Source organism: Microcaecilia unicolor, chromosome 11 (genome assembly GCF_901765095.1).
Source record: "Microcaecilia unicolor chromosome 11, aMicUni1.1, whole genome shotgun sequence".
Lineage (NCBI taxonomy): Eukaryota > Metazoa > Chordata > Amphibia > Gymnophiona > Siphonopidae > Microcaecilia > Microcaecilia unicolor.
In genome coordinates, this window is record NC_044041.1 from 48004637 (window position 1) to 48021796 (window position 17160).

The following is a 17160-nucleotide window of genomic DNA, read 5'->3' on the forward strand; positions in this document are numbered from 1 at the left end:
TGGGTAGTGAACTCATGCACAAACACTTCCCAGCCTGACTCCAATACTTTTTCCCTACCTTGTTCCCACCAGTCTCTGAACCTCCCTTGTACTGAAATTGTTAGGGAAGAGGTATTAGAGAATGAGAGAGAGGGACAACTGCACAGCTGCCTTTTGTGTTTCTTCCCACCAGTCTCTGCGCCCTTCCCTGTCCCAAGCAGTTTGTCGCTTAGCAACAGCAAGAAAGAACTTTCCGTGCTGCAGCCTCTTCATTTAATGGATTGAGGTATTACTCCTCCCTCCTGATGTCATTGCCCCTCATACAACCACCTAATTTAATAATGAACTGGTGCTGTATAAATTTCAGAGGTACAGCCACCATCCCTCATTGTGATGTGGCATAAGAAAATAAAGTGTTTAACAAATTGTAAAAAAAAAAAAATCAAAGGTGTTCACAATTTTGCTCTGTTCTAGTGTATATCATGAACTAGCCAGCTTGAGAGCAATTTTCAGAGGCGTTCATACCTGTCTTGAGTGAATTCTTTCAAAAGGGCGGTAAATAAATCCTAATACATAAATATGTTTAAATATCAGCTTGGACAGAATGACAATTTCAAAAAACTGCCCAACTTCTCCTTCCCCAAGTAACATTCTGTTTCCCAATGAGCAAACTTTTAATTCTGCTGAAAGGCAGGCATTTCTAGGGGGTAAGTAGGTAGATTGTGCTTTCAAAACTATGCACATTATTTTTACCATAAGAAGTTTACCCACACAAAAAAGCGGGTGCATAAGTGCTTAGGTAAATTGTACCATGGCAATTTTAAAAAGGGTAAGTATGCTTATACATTCCCTTTGAAAATTAGGTACAAAGTCTGCAGAACTTTGCACTTAGGTGAACAATTTGTACATTGATATCTTTATTAAAATTTCCAGGAATGTTCTCATATTTATGCACAAGAGAAAGCTGCTTTATTCTCGGCATAAACAAAATTAATACAATGTAATATACAAAAATGTAATGTATGCACAAACTAAAAGAAAAAACACTTATTTTTGTTTGTTGTTTTTTTAATGGTATCACACTGTTTCTCCAAGAAGCATTACTAGGAAAACATGGTAAGGCAGGGTACTTCTAAACAGCAGGCTGTCAAATACTCCAGCTTCTTATAAATCAATGAATCCATCCTTTATAGACATAATTGCCACACCTTTGTTATGACACCGCTTTTAATGCTAAGTGTACACATTGTATCCTGTGGTTTTGTACTTAAAGATTAGAGTTACAAGAATAGTCTTTGATGAATACTTTGAGACACTTAAAATATGAATTATATATTCGATTACCACCATCACTGCATTTTCCTAAGAGGGGAGGTGAGATCTAGAAAAATGTCAATCTGAAACACGCTATTCAATTCAATGAGCCTGAGGCTATGGATAAGACAATAACTCAGTATTTGTGGAAGAATACAGCCAGTACACCCTTGCAAAGCTCCAAGTTAAGCTCTTCACAATGTCCAGGTTTGTAACCCCATCTTCCAATAAAGGTAATGATTAACTAACTCCTACGAGTACCCTTAATTTCAATCCAGTCACTATATAGTAACCAATTATTAATGCAACTGCGATAGACTTTAATACCTTTATTTCACGTTATCAACGTTATCATATAATGTATTTCATTTCACAAAATTCTTATATCTGCATTCTCTCACTGTCACACCACATACATTCCTTCTACCCTAAATTCCAAGATTGATCACTTGATATAGGAATATTACAATCCTCCTGGATATATTAACAATTGTATCATTATGCTTTATATACAACCATTTGAGTATGACTCAATAGATCTTGTGAGCCAACTTCAAAATGTTCATTTCAGTTCACAGTGGTTGTACAAGCTAAACTCGAATGAGATGATAATCCAGCTCCTCAGGTTTTCAAAAGGCCATGAATTAACAGCTCACAAAGTACATTGTGATTCTCAATCTCTAGTATCAAGGTCCTTCTTTAGATAGTTTTCAACATGCAATTAGGACCCAACGAGATCTTCCGCCGTAGTCCAAAAGATAATCAGCACCAGTATCTCATAGTACTTTAAAAAGGCGGTAAATAAATCCTAATAAATAAATAAAACATGGAGCTGGAGGCATCTATGTGGTGGGCAAAGCACAATTATTAATGGTCAATGATGGAAACAAAGTCAGACGCGTTAAGGAGAAATTTACCCTTACCTGAAAATTTCCTTTTCTTGAGTCCAGTCTGATAGGTCCAGACCAACAGGTTATATGCCCTTACCAGCAGGTGGAGACAGAGACTTGAAACTTCCAATTACATCATCAGGTGGTGCAACCATATATGTTTTTGGTATGCTAATGCCAAGAATTAAAGGAGCATTCTTATATGTGTAACCCTGGCTTGACCCTCAGACAGGGCTTCCAGGCTAATCTTCCTGGATCAGGAAACCTAGGACCAGGGTCCACAAAAACAGATTGTACTTCTGTAGAGCTGGGCATAGGCCAGGGCCAGGCTAAATCCTGGTAGGCCAAAGGGTAATCTTTCTTTGGGCACTCTGACATTCACTCTTGTTCAAAAAAACACAGCAGCAGTCATTTAGTCAAACATAAACTGGCTTTACTTAATAACAACTTGGAAACAGTTCAAAAACACAAATAGATATGTACAAGTCAGGGCATACAATATTTCCAGGTCAGCTTCAGAATCTTCTTCAGTTGTCAAACAAATGTAGTCAGTCATTAATCATCCTCAAGAAAATTCCTCTTACACCTCTGTCTCATCCCAGATCAGGATTCCTCTGATTACCAATGGATGTCCTGCCAGAAGTGAGGCTCCCCCACTCCCACTTCTCCTACCAAGGGTGTCTTTTCCCCCCAGACACTCCTTCTCATTCGATGTTAGGAACTCATTGCAGGCACCCCTCTGCCCTATGACAGGGGCGTTATCCACTGTATGCCACATAAGTCCTTCTCCTTAAGTCCAAGACTTCCCCCCTGGTACTTGGTTCTTGGGGGGGGGGGGGGGGCCTGGACAACCACAGACCACGGTTTTCTCAATACAACCTCCTTTAATAAGTCCTGGCCCTTCCCAAGTCCCCAGCCCTTGTCGTATTAGTGACCTCCATGAAAATTCCTCCTTCCACTGCCCTAAAGCAGGGCTACCTTTCAGGAGGGGATCATATATGGATGTTCCTTAGCAGTAGTACCAAAGGACTACCACTAGAGGTCATGGTGGATGGCAGTGCTAACCTCCCCCCACAAATCTAGGACTCCTGAACTACTTATGATGCACAGGGGGAGGGGAAGAGTGAGGAGGGGAGCATGCTTGGTGTTATCAGTGGGAATTGGCCTTTCCAGCAGTGGGCTCAGGCCCACTCAGAAGCAGCACACCCATGATGTGGCTGGCAGGGATTCCCAAGTCCCACCAGCTGAAAACTGTCCCTTCTGCATACCTTGTAAATAGTAGATCACCTGCAACAAGCAGCGACTGATACATACCGTTCACTCCAGCCCCACAGACTTATTCCCGTCTATGTGGAAACAGGAAGTTGCCTCAGTGGGAAGGCTGTGGGGCCAACATGAGCAGTGTATATTAGTTGCTGCTTGCTGCCGGTGAAAATCTGCTATTTAAAAGGTATGCGGGAGAGGGGGATGTTTGATAGACCATATGCCATGCAGGCGAGAGAAGGAGAGACCAAATTACCTGTGGGACGGGGTGGGGTTCTTCTGCCCACCCATCTTGGGCCCAGGCCCACCCAAAATTGGATGTCTGGCTACACCCCTGCTTTCCAGGGGAGCCATTAGAGGGCCCAGGAGTATGTGTGTGTGCAGGGAGGGGGAGCATAGCTGAACTTTCATTTAAAGTGCACTACACTTACCACTTCCTCTTGAGGTAGCAGGGAGTTCAGCTGCACACATCAGCAGTGGTGACAACTGGCACTCCAGTGCCAACCCATGTGCTAGCTGTCAGAGCTTGCCACTCCTTTGCCCACCTCCCACATTAAGCAGTTAATGGGGGATTTTTACCACATACTGCTTCTTTAAGCACAGCAGACAGTATCACAGGCCCATGCTACTGTCTAATGTGGTAAAAGCCATGTTAGCTGCTTAACACAGTTTATTAAAAGGGCCCTGTGTTATGTGTCGAATTGCTAAAGTGATAAGAATTGCCATACAGAATCAAAGCAAAGGTTCATCAAACGCAGTATTCTTTTTTCCAACAGTGGCCAATTCAGAACACAGGTACCTGGCAAGATCCTAAAAGTAAACAGATCTCATGCTGCTTACCCCAAGTCTATATTGTGTTACTGCCAGGAAGGGAGGTTAGAGCAGTACGATTGATAACAATGGTTAAGGGACTGATCCTCCAGAAGTTGTCCAGACCTTTTTTTAAACTCAGTTGTGCTAATTGCTTTTACCACATGCTCTGGCCATGAATTCCAGAGCTTGAGTGTCGGTGAGGGGGGGGGGGGGGGGGAGATATTTTTTTCAAAATGTATTTTAAATGTGCTACTTCCTAATTGTTCCCCCCCCCCCCCCAGTCTCTGCATTTTGAGAGAGAGAGTAAACATTCACATTTACCAGTTCCACTCCACTCATGAGTTTACAGACCTTCTTTGAATTTCTTCACTTTGATAATTGGAGCACTGGGCAGCACCCACTGTGAACCTTGGTCATGATTTGTTTTAAACAAAGACCTGAGCTTTTCACAAATTCTAAGTCAACCTTTTGGGTGATAACAGAGGCAGAACTCTCCAAACCAGCCACAGGAGCCCAATGTAGGTCTGGCGTTGACAGCTGCTGATGCCCAGTTCTGCTCAAGTCTACACTACAGCACACCCGATTCAGAGGCAGATGCAGCAACCAAACGTAAAAAAATCAAAATCGTTAAAGTCCCTAACGATTTTAAAAAACGAAGAATGCACCAAAAAAAAAAGTCACACATGCTCAGATCGGTATTCAAACGTACAATGTATCAAAGAATCACAATACACATCGGTAATCGGCCCCTAAATCATGCGCAGAGCAGCCAAGCGTTTTGCTGGCTGCTCTGCGCATGCTGCAAACGTAAAAACAAACAAAAAAAAAAGCCACAACAAATACACGTGGCTACCCAGTCAGCAAAAAATCCCAAACAAAGGATCGGGAGGGGGCAAGGGCGCTCATCAGGAGCGTCCTGTATGGACGGCCTTGCCCCCCCCCCCACTGCTCCCCACTTTCCGCCACTCCCCCCCCCCGAAAAAGCAAAATGCTAGCTGCCCCGGTCCCCCTCCCTTCCTGTTCCTGTGTTCTACAGAGCTAACTCCGCCTCCCGTCATTCTTGTGCCCCGTGCCCCGCCCCCGCTGCCCCCCCTGAGGTCGACTACACCGCTCCCCCCCCTCCACCGAGACCCCCTCCCTATTAACGACCCCGAGCAGCGCCTCTCACCTCTTTCAGAAGCGCTGCACGGGCAGGAAGATCTACTGTGTTGGTTGTAGTCTCCATGCGTCTCTTCTTCCCTGGCCCAGGCCCAGGCCCAGGCCCTGCCTCCTTCTGACGAGCGCCCTTGCCCCCTCCCGATTCTTTTTTTTAATGTTTTTCTGACGTCCTTTGGACCAATCACAGCGCTTTTAGCTCTGCTAATGCGCTGGGATTGGCTCAAAGTTTGTTTATTTTTTCACTTAATGATTTTTCCTGGCACAGAGCTGTCCTAACGAGAGGTCCAGGCCTTTCGTTAGTTTTCCTGCCTTTTTCCTGCGTAAAGGCAATCGGAAAAGGTTAGTGCATGTCGTTTCAATGGGGTTTTCACACTAATTGCTCATCTCCATTCCGTTTTCGTTAGCTGCTGGCTTCCTCGGTAAAAGCCCTTTGATGCATGCAACGGAATCCTCGTTGGAGGGTCATTAAAGGCTCATTTAGCTTTTAGTGCATCTGCCTCTCAGCCCTTACAGCTTTCATCTTAAACCTTCCCATCCAACTGCCATACCCGCACTATTATAACAAGACAGAAGAAATAGGAGACCTGCTGCAGCTATGTGTAAGGCTTTAGCCAGCTGATCTTTTATATCATCCTCTTCCTACCCCCAGCAAAGGTTCACCGGAGGCATTTCCAAATTCCACAGAATAAGCAGCAGAAACAGTAGCAATTAGGAGGGGGTGGAAAGGGGTAAAAAAAAATCACTCCATTTTTGAAATTTTGGGCCAATTACTAAACATTTGTCCATTTTGTTTCACACATTTGAGCATAAAAGATTATTTTTCACACATGTAAGCTCAGAGTTTTAGGTATCAAATGAACTTTTCTTTTGTTGTGCGTAAAAATGAAATGAACTGAATGCACATCCCTAATAATATTTTTATTTTATTTATTGCATTTTTATCCCACATTTTCCCACCTCTTTGCAGGCTCAATGTGGCTTACAATACATCACGAGTGGTGGAATATATTAAAAAATAGACAATTAGTGTTATAGAAGGATCTTGGGCAACATGATAATGAAAAAAAACATAATAGTAGAATAACAAGAAGGATTTTGGGTAACATGGTGATGATAAACGTGATAGTAGTATAGCAAGCAGATGTATGTGGAGGAGCTGTGTACATTCACATTGGTTGAGCTTTTTGGTATGCCCTGTTAAAGAGATGGGTCTTCAGTAGTTTGCAGAAGTTCATTGTTTCGTAGATCGTTTTTAATTTGCGTGGTAGTGCGTTCCAAAATTGTGTGCTCAAGTAGGTAAAGTTTGACGCGTGTATTAATTTGTATGTTAGACCTTTGCAGTTAGGGAAGTGCAGATCAAGGAATGTGTGGGATGATCTTTTGGCATTCCTGGGTGGCAGGTCTATCAGATCTGACATGTAGGCTGGTGCATCTCCATGAATGATTTTGTGAACTAGGGAGCAGATTTTGAACGTGATGCGTTCTTTAAGTGGGAGCCAGTGTAGATTTTCTTGTAGGGGCTTAGCACTTTCATATTTTGTTTTGCCGAATATGAGTCTAGCTGCTGTGTTCTGGGCTGTTTGAAGTTTTTTGATTATCTGCTCTTTACAGCCGGCGTAGAGTGCGTTGCAGTAATCCAGATGAATAATCTCCACGGGCTAGAAATGAGCGTCGTAAGAAGAGAGAGAGGATGTAGGTAAGGGAGAAACACAATTACATATAGAAAAAGGGTAGTTGTAAGCTGTTATAGGTGGGGAAAACTAGATAGACCACCACACTCAAAGAAGCCCTCCTTTCTCAACAACCATGACAGGACTAATGCATTGCTTCCTTAGACTCTGATTCAGCTGAGCACCCTACCAGAGAAAGCCATACTTTTCTCTTGATCCACCACATTCATACTACTACCTTCATGAAATAGAGGTGTATTAAAATGCAATTGCATTTGTATTTCATAATGCAAAAATATCAGTGCAGTTCAATACAATATTTTTCAATATGTATTTACAGTTGCGTAAGAAGAGAATGTTTTCCAAGAATGAAGGTGTTTCTTGCACGTGTTGATTATAATGGGTTACAAGATTACCATTCTACAGTATAGAGTAGGAAATGCTAAAGCTCTATTAAGCAATGCAAACATTTAGAAAACAGTTTGGAAGTATCTTCTGTGCTATCACTCCTACTGTGAGAAGAGAAGGCATTTCAGAGTCGTTTGAGTGTGACAGTTGGTTTAAAATGGTTTTTTGCATGGTCAAAAGTAATAGCTGCTCTTAATTTGTGATTTGGAAGAGAAAATGTAGTCAAACTAATAGACGGCACAGTTAAAACAAATCAGATGTATTTTTTCATTCAATGCACAATTAAGCTTTGGAATTTGTAACTAGAAAATGTGGTCAACTTAGGTCAACAAGCTGCATTTAAAAAGGTTTGGACAAGTTCCATTATTAGCCATGTAGACTTGGGAAAGACACGGCTTAGCTGAGTGTGAGCTAGAAGGGATGAATCTACTCTTTAGGAGCCTAGCAGTCGTTTGCAACCTGGATTGGCCACGGTTGGGACTGAACACTAGGTGGACCTATGGTCCAACCAGTATGGCGCATCTTATGCCCTTAGTGCAATGAAGTCAGTTCACCAGGACAGGGCTACAGTGAAGAATATACCAGTAGTCGAGTCTAATATATTGGATAGTACAAAAGATATAGAGAGACTGTGGAAGATAAATCAAGTCAAGCTGTTTAGCATAACATTCAGAGATATCACCCTGTGTTCAATATATGACAAAATAAGGACTGCTAAAAACTGGAAGGGTCCGAATGTACCATTTTTAAAATTCTGCACAGCCTGTTTCCAGATCATCTGACTAGATCTGATTTTGTCCCCGCGACTACTCATGGAAACCATATATTTGATCATCAGACTCTAAAATTCCTTTCTTTCAAAAATGCTGGAAACATCTTTTATATTCCTTTTCTCACAGCTATAAAACAAACGTTATCTTATGTCTTTTTTCGTAAAAACTTGAAAATCCATCTGTTGCAGAACTACTTGTGTGATAGCACTTCTTTGTTATTGCTCATAATAAATTGGAGCTGTACCAAATAACATATTTTACTATTCAGCCGAGCACAAATAATGAAAATTATTTGGCCAAATAAGATTAATGTGCAATGGACATTGAGTTTTAACATAACACATAATAAAAGAAGTGATGTGAAATCAGAGATCAAGTGTTTATTTCAGTAGGATTTAGCACAGTAGAGCCCCAGACTATTCATATTCGAATTTAAATCACTATTCAGCCGAATACAAATAATGTATTTGGGGCCGAATCAAATACAAATATTTGTTACAACAACCCTAGTTTATATTACAGATTTCTTTCTTGCTTATATCCTTTGTAAACTGCTTTGGACCTTATTGGGAGGAAGCGGTCAATAAGTATTAAGATTAGAACAGATTAGTAGGCAGATATCCTTCACACATCCTGTTTCTAATACACTTTCTTTACGCCCTGCCACTGACAGATAGGATGCTAGCCAATTTTGTAATTTTGTTATGTAACATCAGGGTTTGTCTCATCAGCCTTAGCTCATGAGACTAAAGAGCAGCTGCAACTAAGAAAGCAAATAGAATGTCAGGTATTATTAGGAAAGGAATGGAATACAAAAATGAGGACATTATAATGCCTCTGCATCACTCGATGGTGCAATCGTACCTCAAATACTGTGTACAATTCTGGTCGCCACATCTCAAAAAAGATATAGTGGAATTAGAAAAGCTACATAGAAGGCTGACAAAACTGATAAAGGGATGGGATGACTTCCCTATAAGGAAAGGCTAAAGCGCCTAAGGCTCTTCAGCTTGGAGAACACACGGCTAAGGGGAGATATGATAGAGGTCTATAAAATAATGAGTGGAGTGGAACGGGTAGACATGAATTGCTTGTTTACTCTTTCCAAAAATACAAGGACTAGGGGGCACCCACGGAGTGGCCTAGTGGGTAGAGCACCACCCTTGCAATCCAGAGGTGGCAGGTTCAAATCCCACTGCTGCTCCTTATGATCTTGGCCAAGTCACTTAACCCTCCATCACCTCAGGTACAAACTTAGATTGTGAGCCCTCCTGGGACAGAGCAATATCCAGACTACCTGAATGTAACTCACCTTGAGCTACTACTGAAAAAGGTGTGAGCAAAATCTAAATAAATAAATGAAGCTACAAAGTAGTAAATTTAAAGCAAATTGGTGAAAATATTTCTTCATTCAATGTGTAATTAAACTCAAATTCATTGCCAGAGAATGTGGCAGTTAGCTTAGTGGGGGTTTAAAAAAGGGTTGGATAGCTTCCCAAAAGAAAAGTCCCTAAACTGTTAAGATGATCTTGAGGAAACTCCACTGCATATTTCAAGGATAAGAAGCATAAAATGTATTGTACTGTTTTAGGATCTTGCCAGGTACTTGTAACCTGGATTGGCTACTGTTAGAAAGAGGATGCTGGAATTGAGGGACCTTCAGTCTGTCCCAGTATGGCAATGCTTATGTTCTTACGACTATGGCGCAAGGAGAAATCTGGCTGTCACTTAGCATTTCTCCAACTAAGCAATAAAACTAGCCTGCAAATCTGTGAGAGGTGCTCCAAACCACAACTAAAAATTACCAAGTCAGAAAATAATAGGCAGTTGCTAGTGCCAGGGTGGGTTGTGGCTCCTTCACGTTGAAGTCAGGTCTTCCCAAGTCAGCAACAAGGAACAGAGGCTAATAACTGTGAATGAGTAGCCTAATGATTCCAGCAACAGGGGAGCCCAATTCAAATCCCACTGCAGCTACTTGTGGTCTTAGGCAAGTCACATAACCCTCATAAGTACATAAGTATTGCCATACTGGGACAGACCAAAGGTCCATCAAGCCCAGCATCCTGTTTCCAACAGTGGCCAATCCAGGTCACAAATACCTGGCAAGATCCCAAAAAAGTACAAAACATTTTATGCTGCTTATCTCAGAAATAATGGATTTTCCCCAAGTCCAATTTAATAATGGTCTATGAACTTTTCCATTAAGAAGCCGTCCAAACCTTTTTTACACTCTGCTAAGCTAACTGCCTTTACCACATTCTCTGGCAACAAATTCCAGAGTTTAATTACATGTTGAGTGAAGAAACATTTTCTCTGATTCGTTTTAAATTTACCACTCTGTAGCTTCATCACATGCCCCCTAGTCCTAGTATTTTTGGAAAGCATAAGCAGATGCTTCACGTCTACCCGTTCCACTCCAGTCGTTGTCTCATGAATAGATTGTGAACCCTCCAGCAAAAAAAAAAAATATCTATGCTATCTGAATGTATTACAATTCAATAGCTTTCAGGACTGCAGGCAACAAAAATTAAATAGGCAAACAAAGAGAACAAAAGAGGTGGTACCAACGTGTACAGTACCTAAAGCACATCCATATTAACTCTGGGCCCCACAAAAAAAAAAAAATAATAATCATTTATAAAAACTACACCACTGGCTGGTGCTACCCTTTGTCTACCTAAGCCAGAGGGCCTCAAGAAACAGCAAGGCAAGCGATCCGCAAACTCCAACATGGAAAACAGAAAAGCAGATCAGTAGTAGATATATATATAAAAATGTTATTAGTGGTATTGCATACAGGAATATCGCCCGACACAGGCCGTGTTTCACCCAGCATCTCAGGAATAGCGGTACATGCGAGCCGGTTGACATAGGTCGCTCATTTGTAGGATTACGATTCATGTGATCAACATCAATTGCTGGAATATACAACCGTTTTACAAGCATTCCATAATACGGTTTACTCAATAGCCCTTGACGCAGCCCTACCTAATCCAGAGACATGCTTCTGCTAAAGGTTGCTGTTCCAGTTTTGATCATTTTATCTCCTTAGTGTGGCTGTATAGTTCAAGTAGGCAGCACTTTACACACATTAAGTCATTAAGGGTCCCTTTTACTAAGCCGTGTTAGGCTCTACACACCCAACGCGCACCAAAATGAACTTACCGCCCGACTACTGCGTGTCTCTTGTGGTAATTTCATTTCTGGGGCACGTCTGGAAAATATTTGCTATTTTTGGACGTGTGTAGACGTACCATGCAGATTCCTTACTGCTAGGTCTGTGGCTGGCAGTAAGGTGAGACACCCAAAATGGACGCACGGCAATTTGGATTTTGCTGCACGTTCATTTTCAGCAAAAACTTTTAAAAGGCATTTTTGGTACGTGTGCTGAAAAAGGGAAAGGGAAATGGGACTTGATATACCGCCTTTCTGATGTTTTTGCAACTACATTCACAGCAGTTTATATATATTCAGGTACTTATTTTGTACCAGGGGCAATGGAGGGTTAAGTGACTTGCCCAGAGTCACAAGGAGCTGCAGTGGGAATTAAACTCAGTTCCCCAGGATCAAGGTCTACTGCACTAACCACTAGGCTACTCCTCCCTGCGCAGAAAAATATTTCTGCGTGCCCAAAACCAAGGCCTACACTATCGCAAGCCACTTTTTACCGCGGCTTAGTAAAAGGACCCCTAAGAAAAAAAAAGCGTGAGCGTTTACAAATTTTGGAATTAATAAATTGAAGTGAGAAACACTGATTGCTCCCTGTAGCAAGTGAACTCTCCTTCCTCATTCTGCTCACTCATAGCTAATGAGAATCTCTCCCTTGTCGATTTTAGACAAAGCAGAATGAGCAAATACAGCAGAGAAATTTTAAACAGGGAAGAAAAATGCATTTTCTGCTGTTCTTGGTTATAAACCAACCATCTAAACTACACAGCTCAGTCACTCCTCTTTTTGCTTTGAAAGCAGCAACTCCCTGAACGCAATTTCTCAAATAGCTTCAACTTTCATCTGATTATCAAACATTGTACAGCAGAACATGTGAAGTTGCTCCAATCCACAAATTCCATGACGCAGCAGCACCACCTCTAAACAAACGTTTTGTAATTTGATAGCTCCGAGGGCAAAAAGACACAATGCTCTTAAAGCACAGTATAGAGCTGTTATTAAAAAAAAAAAAAAATCCCACAGCGCACCCTATGCCATATGAACGTGCAAAGTTTTCAAACTGGAACTCAATAAAGCAGATTCATGCACCATCTAGCTACAGTTCTTCGTACACACTCACCAAGTAAGAATTTTACAGCACTTACCATTAGTTTGTAGCTGTGTCTCCTTAAAACAGACTTTGTGTTGTATTATGTGGTAGTAACACAAACAGTTTGCAAAACTAGAGAGTTGTGCATTTGGTGTTACTAAAATAGACTCAGCCTCATGCCCTACAATTGAATAGCCAATCACAATCACCCCCTCCCCCATCCAAAAAATAATTTGAGCTACTGCACAGGTGCAAAGCCTCGTCACCAGATGACCTGCAGGGAACAGTGTCACCCATTTAGGAAGAGATTTTGTCTCTGTCTATATGGTACATAGGGACATATACACAAGCAGAAGCTGGGTAAAAGCACCTTTTTGAAGGCTGAGAAGGCGACTCTGGTGTATCTCATAGAATCAGCTATGGCCACAGACCAAGAGAAAAGTTCCCTTCAAAACTGTGGTGATCTATGTAGACCAGGTTTCGTGTACAACCTTTCTGCTTCAGTGTTGGAATATTTCAATCTGAAGTCACAGTTGGGAGATTAGACTAATTCTGGGGCCAGTTCAGGGAGCATGCAATGTAGTAAGGAGCTTTAAAACTAAACAATAAAGAAAATAACAGACAAATGCAAGAAACGGGAAAAAAATTTTTTAATGCGCATCTTTAATGCACCTGTACTTTTCCAGTGGCCTATTTATGGCTCTTGAAACTGCTGAGTTCACTTTCCCTCGAGCCTAACGGAGGACTGGCTGTCTGTTGAAGGAAGCCTGCTGAACAGCACCATGTGTACCGGCACCCTGCTGGGCGGAACAGGGTCTCTAAATTAGTTTAAGACTAAAACAGATGTGTGCATCTGAAAATTCACAGTGGCACACCAATAGGAATAATCTGGACATAGAGCCATTACAGTGATGTCTGAACTTTATTGCAAATGGCCCAGTGACCATCCTCTTGTGTTTAATTGTGATAAAACTGTGGCTTGTTTGCTATCTGGTCCTTACAGAAGTCCAAAATTTTATCTTCAATTATTAGATACAGTTACACCTGTTCACAGCTTCTGTTATCTTGGTGTTATTTTTGATTCTCACCTGTCATTTCTCCCTCACGTTGCTTCAGTTTGTAAATCCGGTTTCTTTATTCTGCATCAATTAAATTCGATCAATTCCCTATTCGACCATGAGGCATTCAACTCATTCGTTTTATCTCTTATCACTAGGACTGATTAATGTAACAGGTACTAGGGGCTAGTTTAAATCAACCTTTAAAAGACTATGCTATTATGTTACAGACACTACAAAATACAGGCATTCGTCTCCTTTGTAATTTGCATAAGATAGATCATGTCACTCCTGCTTTCAAACCACATCACTGGCTCCCTGTTCGATTCAGAGTTAAGTTTAAGACTCTATTGTTAGGCTTTAGGGCCTTTTAGATGGATATTCCCATAGTACTTATCTTGTCCTACTATTCCTTACACACCAAGCCATGTTCTTAGATCCATCAGCAATCACAGTACGGTATTACCTAGGCCTCAAGCAGCACAGTTAGATAGTATAGACACTTTGCTTTACATTACATGGCACCAGCTTTATGGAACCCTCTACCAATCTGAGAATGATTTGAGAAGTCAGCAGTCAAAACCTTGGCTCTTTCAACAAGTATATAGCACCTGATTTAACTGGTTTCAGCTGGACACTTTCCTTGAAATTAACATTTGTCTGATGTTGGTATGATTGTTGTGCGTTACTATTTTACAAATTTGTATTTCTTTTCTTATGTTTACTTTTAGTCTGTAAACTGCTTTGCTCTGCAAAGTCAGTTGATATTAAACATCCTATATAATAAAAAGCACCTCCAACATTCTGAAGCTGACTCCTGGCACTGTAGGGTTCTTAAGTCTGTCATTCAGCATTGCATTGGCTCTCACTGTCCCCGCCCTCAAGGAAATAGAACGCTGCATAGAACGAAAGGGAAGACAAACATTTAATCACTTTGTCTCACACACACACACAAAATCTCTCTCTTACACTGTCTGTAAAACACACTGTCACTCTCAGTCTCTCACATGGGCAACTGTATGTTGCATTCTCACAAGTAAGGAGCTCTTCTGATGTGATTGTTAAACTGATTGAAGGGCCTGAACAAGGAAAAAACTTTTACCACATTGTAACACAGTTTACACAAAAACTATTGTATATAAAGAAATCTTACACATGTAAACAACACATATTCAGAATACAACCATGGAAACATTAATGGCAGGAACTCATTACATTGCTAGCACCCGTTTCATTGCGTTAAGAAACGGGCCTTTTTTACTAGTGTTAGATAAGATGCAGGACAGAAGTTTGGGAGAGGATAACACAGCCCACTAGTAGGCTGTACAATCTTTAGCTTTGGGCCCCCCCTCCAAGGTAGTCTGGTTGTTGCTCCTTAGCTGGCTGTGGTGACAAGTTTTCCAAAAACTGAGGGATCTGAAGAAAGCTCATTAAAGGGAAAGGGATTTAATGTACTCCCTAGTGGTTTACACATTATATATAAGTATTTATTTTGTAGTACAAGGAGCAATGGAGGGATAGGCGACTTGCCCAAGGTCAGACAGCTGCAGTGGGAATCAAACCCAGGTGCCCTGGTTCTCACTCCAATTGGATGGCTACAATGAAAGTAAAAATGTTTTAAATTGAGAATAGGGCAATTATTACTACGCACCATTACAACAAACGTCATGTAAGGTGAATAGGGTACAATCAGTGTTGAAAGGTGAAACCTTTTGACATTTCAGTTCATTAATACACAGCTGGTGATATATGTTCAACTTTCAAGACCCTAAAGAATACTCCTGTTTCAGCTACTGAAAAGTTTGAAATTAGCTGCTTGGCTATCATCTCAGTTCCTGTCCCACCTGAAAGCTCAATTATTCCATTTGGAAAATGCTCTAGTGTCTTATTTATTGACATGGTAACATCTTACTAATGCACTGATTTTGGATAATATGCTATTGTACTTCAAGTGCAATGTAGAAAGACAGGTAAGGAAATTAAAGCCCAAATTTCTATGAAGACGAACACCCAACTTTACACTTTGTGCACAATTTATAAGGTCAGTTGTGCATGCAACTTATTGTGTAACTAGTAGAAAAGACCCGTTTCAGGCACAAATAAAAAGGGCGCTAGCAAGGTTTTCCTCGGAGTGTGTATGTTTGAGTGTGTGTGAGAGCAACTGTGTGAGAGAGAGTGAATTTGTGAGTGTGTGTGTGTGTGAGAGAGAGTGAGACTGTGTGCGAGTCTGTGAGTGAGACTGTGCGCGAGTGTCTGTGAGAGAGAGAGAGTGTGTGTGTGTGTGTACGCCTGGGGTCCCTCCCTCCCACCCAGTTCCAGTGTCCCCCCTTCCTCTGAGTTCCAGGGTCGTCCCCCCCCCCTTTTTTTTTTTTTTTTTAGTTTTGGTACAGGTGGTGCATTCCCCCCTCCCCTGTAAATCCCCTCCTCCGAAGTCCAGACCCCGTCCCTCCACTGTTCCAGACCCCCCTCCGAGTTCCAAACCCCACCTCCCTCCCTCCAATTTGCAGACCCCACCTCCCTCCAATTTCCAGACCCCCCTCAGAGTTCCTGACCCCTGGACCCCCCTGTCGTGACCCTCATGAGCCCCCCTTCCTGCCGCTAAACCTCCCCCGCCGCCGACGCGTACCTGTGCTGGCGGGGGACCCCAACCCCCACCAGCCGAAGTCCTGTTCTTGGCCGCGCGGCGTGGACGAATGTGATCAAGTTGGAATCAGTTTGTGTTCGTGCGTCCGACTTCTGATGCACGCACACAGATTCCAACTTGATCACATCCAGTGACGTCAGTGGGGCTTCAGAGCCCAGCGAAGAAAGTTACGGACACAGGCAGCCAGGGTCATAGAATGTTGGAGGTATTATTATATAAGATAATTGGCTTAATTGGCGTTAGCCAATTATTGGAACCAATTAGCAGTTCAGCACACAACTACCCTTAGTTGCTATTCTAGCAGTTGGGCACACTGTGTATCACATTTAACTTCTGGGGGGGGGGGGGGTGGAATGGGCAGGTTAGGGGCATGTAGGTGATCTGCACACGTTATAGTATACAAGCTACGCACCTGCCAGCACTTACACTAGCCCTTGAAAAGCATAAGTACTTGCCCTTTAGTTAGGTACAAAATTGCAGACATACACTAGCATTCTGTAATGACAGTTCCATGGAAAACTGCTGTTATAGAATTTGGGCTCGGCGTGCATCATCTCAGCACCTACATTTTGGTGTTCTTTATTGAAATCTACTCCGAAGAGTATTATGCAAGTGCATAGCTTTCAATAAAAGGGTAATAGTTTAAATTTTTTTTTAAATAATAATCATTTTAAAAATGCACGTAACAGCAAAGTGTGGAAATACATACAGGAGCCAGCTCTGTGGGTACTTGAGCACTCCCAATATTGAGCAAACTCCTTGACTTTGTCCGGGGAAGGTAATTTCCATTCAGTTTAGCACCCCCAATCATTTACAAAAGTTGGCTCTCATGGAAATATATAATATGTAAAAGACATCCTAAGAACCAGAATGCACCCTGGAGCATTTATGGAATTATTCTTTTACACTGGTGCAGATGGAGTGCTTTCTGG

At 41.9% G+C, this 17160-nt stretch overlaps 1 protein-coding gene across 1 annotated transcript in view; it reads right to left on the minus strand.

Annotated features, from left to right (window-relative positions):
• Window positions 1-12651, minus strand: part of RIMBP2 (RIMS binding protein 2) — a 592869-nt gene extending 580218 nt beyond the window's left edge. Inside the window, exon 1 of the mRNA XM_030219259.1 lies at window positions 12582-12651. Within this exon, the coding sequence (XP_030075119.1) occupies window positions 12582-12584 (3 nt within the window). The 5' untranslated portion in view covers window positions 12585-12651. The remainder of the gene's footprint in view (window positions 1-12581) is intronic.
• Window positions 12652-17160: the final 4509 nt, after the last annotated feature.